Here is a 5,665-nt window from a genome sequence, read left to right on the forward strand (position 1 = left end):
CCTCCTGGGGCAGTCAGGATTCAGATATCCTATTTTTGCTGTGCTTTCTCCCCAACTCACTCCTTGGCTGGTGGGAAAAAGAAAAATCCCTCCTTCGAAGGTAAAGAATTTAAGAATGGGAGCTGTTATTTAAATGGCTATTTTGCTGTTTGTTTAAATCTCTGGCATTCAAGTTGCGTGGTTCTCTCATTTTCTTTTGTTATTGCTACTAAGTATTTTGGCTTCTCTTCCTCTGTGGGGTGAAGTTTGATCTATATAAAGGAAGAGGAAGTGAGGCTTTATTTTTTCTAATTTTTGTTCATTAGTTGTATAACCTTGCAAATGTCACTTGACTTTCTGTACTGTATAGATTCTTAATCTATAAAAGGGCAGGTCAATATTCCCTTTCATTTGCAGAACATTAACACTGTCAATTATTTTAGTTAGATTCTCTGACCTCAACAGAACTTGCCTCCGATAACTATGCTATTTGATTATGAATTCGGCACTGGAATGCACTATTTGTTTTCAAATATTTAAAAGTTAAATACAAAAATATTTAAGCCATACTTACCTTGATTCTCTGTATTTGTATTTCATGACACATAAAAGATGCTGTGGATGGTAGAATATTTCTCTTGAGGAATATCTTGAATTATGAGGTTTCATAGTCTAAATCTGATGTGAACAAAATATACTCCCATATTCACTCATATGAAACTAGTTTGTTTTTAATAAGTTATATCTTTCATTTTCATAAGAAAAAAGTTTTATTTAGTTAATTAATGTCTCCTTATTTTCCACATCATTTCTCAATTCTCTACCACCGCTTTTTAACTTTTTGGACATTCGAATTGTTAACAGGGAAATGTTGTGGTCTGCCTAATACACTTCATAAAATACACACCTGAAATCTCAGGCTCCACCTCTACTACCCAACCTGATTATGTCTGCTAAGTTTTGACACTGTAGAAAACAGGACAGACTTGTTCTATGAGAAGTGCCATCTCACTTACACTTTGTTTCTGAATTGGCCCTCAAAGAAATCCTTAATACCATCCACATGTCCTTCTGCCTGCCCTAAGTGTAAAAGTACCTGAAAGTTGTAGAAACCATCTTACCCTTTCGCTTGCAAATGTCTAGCCAATAAGGACAGGATTCAGGACAAGAGAGAAACAAATCTCTTTACCTGAGGTCTTATGTATTGGAAAAGCATGAGGTCTCTGAAACTTGTCTCAGGCTCTTACCAATTCTGATTCCGAGACCTTGAATAAATCACTTCACTTCTCTGAACATTAGTTTTCTCATTTAAAAGAAAAGGGTAATATCTATTCCACAAAATTGGTATGTGGATTAGACTGATGTGAAATGGGTGGCTATAAACATTCATATATTCAAGTCAACTATCAGATCACAATACATAATCCTGGTTCCACCACCAAAGCTAGAACGTTGATCCTTATCTATCATAGACAATTACCAAAACAACACTATTTGTATGATGTGCCATAATTTACAAAGCATGTTCACCTTAAGAATACTTTCACTTATGTATATTCAGATATTAAGTGTAGGTATTGTTTTGCCCATTCAGATAGTTATTCTGGGAATTTTGGGGGAAACGCTAAGAAATACGAAGCAGGCATGTGCCAGGTTTTGGCAAAGTGACATTCATTAATTATTTAACACATCAACATTGGCACACATAGGATATGCTAGTACAGCAATTCTCATATGTTTGGGCTCAGGACCCTTTTATATTCTTACAAATTATTGAGGACTTCAAAGAGTTTTTGTTTATATGGACTATAGCTATTGATACTTACTAGAAATTAAAACCAAGAAAACTTAAAAATATTTATTCATTAAAAATAACAATAAATCCATTACATGTTAATATAAATATTTTTATGAAAAATAATCACATCTTCCAAAAACAAATAGAAATTAGTTTGAAGAGTGCTATTGTTTTACATTTTTTTGCAAATCCATTTGATGTCAGGCTTAATATGAGAAAGCTGAATTATTTATCTTTTTGCAATCAATATGTTACAATTATCATACTTCATGTAGTCTCTAGAAAACTCATGAGAGAATGAGGATGCAAAAGGTTAAAAAAAAATTAGTATTAGAATTAAAATAATTCTGACTTCCTGGGTCCCCTCGCATCTCAGAGAACTCCCACAAAGCTTCCCCACCCATTCCACACATTAACCACTGTGCTGGTGCTTAGTACGCAGTTACAACTCAAGGCATGTTTGCTGAATGAAATAATGAATGCCATACCCTGGGCTAGGCGCTGGGGATACACAGGTGACCAAGACAAGAGTCTCAGCTCTTAAGGAAATTAGACTGCAATGAAAGAGACAAGTATGTGCAAAACTGCGCTATTAGTACCACGGGAGTATAAGATATTATGGGGGATAAGAGGGTACCTCGACCCATCTTGAGAGTCCAAGAAAGGCTTTTAGAGAAAATGATGGCTAAGCTGAGACTTAAAAGAGAAAGCTAGGTAAGAAATGCAAGTGTAAAAAGGAGAGTGAAGGGTCCCAGACAGAAAGAGCAGCAAGGCTTGCTAGAGTTTAGAGAGAGCAAGGCATGGTAGATTGGACAGAGTTGAGGAAATGTATCTTATAAGTTTCCTGAGGGAAAGTTTGAAGACTTTAACAGGGAACTGACGGTTAAAGTTTAGAAGGTCACTCTGTACAATGTGAAGAATGAGTTGGAGTAGAACAAGGCACCTGGCAGAAAGGCTGTGGCAGAGAGGTGAGGCAGGAGATAATATTGGCCTTGATAGAATAGCAGGGGTGGAGATAAGAGAGAAATGAATAGGTTAGAGATATATGAGAAGGAAAAACTGAGAGGACATTCTGGTAGCTGTAGGAGGTGAGAGAATGGGAGGGGTTGAATGTAAAATCCATATTTTGTGCTTACGCAATTGGGTTGATGATGATACCATTGGGAACACAGAAGCAAGTATAATGAAAATGAGCTTAATTTCGGATACATTGTTTTGAGATACGTTGAAACATCAGGACATATATTTCGAAGGCAGTCAGGTATGCAGATCTGTAGTAAGGAAAGAGAACTGAACCAGAAATGTATAGTTAGGAGTCATTAGCATATATATGGTCACTGAAGCCATGGAAGTGAATATCACCAAAGGAGAGTCTATAAAGTTAGATAGGAATAAACTGACTAGGACACAATTTTGAGATGATACATGGACATTTAAGTAACAGGTGGAAGATGGAGGTCCTGGAAATTAAAAATACGGTAAAGAAGCCAGAGACCTAGGAGGAAAACTAGGAAAGTGTGGTTTCACAAATCAAGGGATGTAAACGCAGCAGGCCATGATCACTAGTATCAAATGCTGCAGAGAGGTCGAGTAAAATAAGAGGGTCCACTGGATTGAACAAAGGGTTGTTAGTGACCTTGCTGGGAGTTTCAGTGCAGTGGGAAGGACAGAATCCAGAAGCTTACTGAATAAATATCCATCAAGTGGAGTTTCTGAGAAGACAGAATCCAGAGGACAGGTGCAAGCAGATAAAATATAGAGAACATGCAGAAATCTGTGCCTCTGATGGGGGAGGGGGTGGGTACCTGATCCATTGTGATGCTTGAAAGGATAGGTGTGGATGCAGGCAGGCTTATGAATGTGGAAGCAAGAAGTTGTTGGAATTCCTCTCTGATGGGTCCTACTTTTTCTTGACACTAAATGGAGCAAATGGAGACTTAGGAAACAGTAAATATCAAGACACAAAACAAGCTGTTTCCTTAGATAAAATTTCCTTCATTAAAAAAAATTACTTGGAAACATTTCAAGTATACAAAGTAACATAAAAAAATAATCACAATTTAACCCCCATGTATCCTCCACCTTTAAGGTTTTGCCACATTTTCTGCAGGTTACTTTTAGTAGAAAATAAAACATTTTAGATACAAGTGAACCCTCCCTATTACATTCCTTTCTCTTCCTGTCTAGAATTCACCGCTATTCTAAACTTGGTATCTATCATTTCCTTAGATGATTTTCAGTGTGATCTCACAGTTTCATATTTAAAAATTCTTATTTATGGTATACCATACACATTTTTCTGCAACCTTTTTTCCTCTCTCAATATTGTTAAGGAACTCTATCTAAATTAACACTAGTAGCTTTAGCTCATTAATATCCATTGTTTAGAATTCTGTGTATGTGAATTAGTCCGACAATGTAACTTATTCATTTTCCTGTAAGTGGACATTTAAATGGTTTCACTAATATAAGCAATGCTGCTGTGAACATTCTTGTGCTGGCTATGAGCCGGCATACACACACACACATACATATGTGTGTGTGTGTGTATATATATATATAAAATTCCTTAACGTGCAGCTTAATAGGAAAGATAATACATGTGCATGAATTATAAAATGAAGACAGCCACTAGTTTTCAAGAAAGGTACAAAAGACCACAGGCTGTTCTGAGCAAAGTGAAGCTGCTTTTATCAGAAGGCATTTGTAGATGGCTCCAATGACGGAGCAACATTCACTTCTACCGTACAAGACCCCACAATTGGAGCCCTTGATTACTCTTTAACTGTTATCTGATAGTTTCATGTACTCTCATTCATTTCCTCAACTACAGTGTGCACTCCAGGACACTCTAGGAGGACCCCACAGGGCACCAACAAGGTGAGCCAACGCAAGTCCACGGTGGAAGCTGCAGTAGCGGACCTCTTGGCTGTGCCAGGCCACCAAAGTGACAGCGCTAGGAGAATGTCGGGGCAACTAGGGCCTAACCTCGCCTTCTCTCCGGAGGCAAGGAAGGTGGGGAAACGGGGATGGATGGGGACATAGACACTTGCCTCGAAGTGTCTCTTCACTTTCACTCACAATGCCCGCCAGGTCAGTAGCTAGCAGCCGAGGCTTAGACGCGGCCCCCGCCCGGATTGCCGCTTCCCAGTCTGGCCTCTTCCAAGAGGCGCCTCTTTGCCTTACGCCAACTCCGTAAGTAGGCGCTAAAGCCAACGGGGCGGCTCCCGCCGCTCCAAAACCTGACGTGAGATTGCGTGGGGCAGCACTGGCGGCGGCCATCTTTAATTTGGGCAAACCCCACCCTCGCGCCCCACCAGCCCCTCCCTCTCAGCTTCCTCGGCCCTTTCACTGACAAACCTAAGGCTGTTTAACCTTAAGCTCAACACTGAATAAATTTGGACAGACACCTGACTCCCCATGACCCCAGAGGTGCCGAGGCCCACCAATTTAAATATGGCGGCTAAACTCGAGCAGCAGACGGGTGCTAACGCCAATGAAGTCATGCTCGCAATGGAGCAAGGTGGCGAGGCTCGCCAGGAGTCATCTCGCGAGATCGAAGCCAGCCCCCGCTCGGCCCGGAAGCCTCTTCAGAGGGGGCGGGGGAAGCGGAGAGAGCGGGAGTCGGGCGAGAGCCGGAGGAGGAGTCCGTCTGCTGTCGCCTGCGTAAGCGGGGCAGCGACGCCGGGCGGCTACGCCGCGGAATTGGCGTAGGCGGCTTTGGAGAATCCGCGGGCTGCGCTGCTCCCCGGCTGGTCGCGGAGGGGGAGGGGATGTCGGTCAGTGCGAGATCCGCTGCTGCTGAGGAGAGGAGCGTCAACAGCAGCACCATGGGTGAGTCTCAGCTTTGGGCCGCCGCGCCTCGGGTCGGCGGCTCCAGACGCGGCG

At 41.4% G+C, this 5,665-nt stretch overlaps 1 protein-coding gene across 4 annotated transcripts in view; it reads left to right on the forward strand.

The window, feature by feature from the left end:
* Window positions 1–5,334: 5,334 nt before the first annotated feature.
* SEPT7 (septin 7) overlaps window positions 5,335–5,665 on the forward strand; it is a 71,599-nt gene continuing 71,268 nt past the window's right edge. For 2 of the 4 annotated variants that reach the window (XM_006912062.2, XM_006912061.3), the window contains exon 1: window positions 5,335–5,611. In XM_006912062.2, coding sequence (XP_006912124.1) covers window positions 5,551–5,611 — 61 coding nt within the window. In that variant the 5' untranslated portion in view covers window positions 5,335–5,550. The remainder of the gene's footprint in view (window positions 5,612–5,665) is intronic. The other 2 variants (XM_015589476.2, XM_015589475.2) reach the window with 1 other exon arrangement.

Source organism: Pteropus alecto, unplaced genomic scaffold (assembly GCF_000325575.1).
Source record: "Pteropus alecto unplaced genomic scaffold, ASM32557v1 scaffold21, whole genome shotgun sequence".
In the NCBI taxonomy this organism is placed as follows: Eukaryota; Metazoa; Chordata; class Mammalia; order Chiroptera; family Pteropodidae; genus Pteropus; species Pteropus alecto.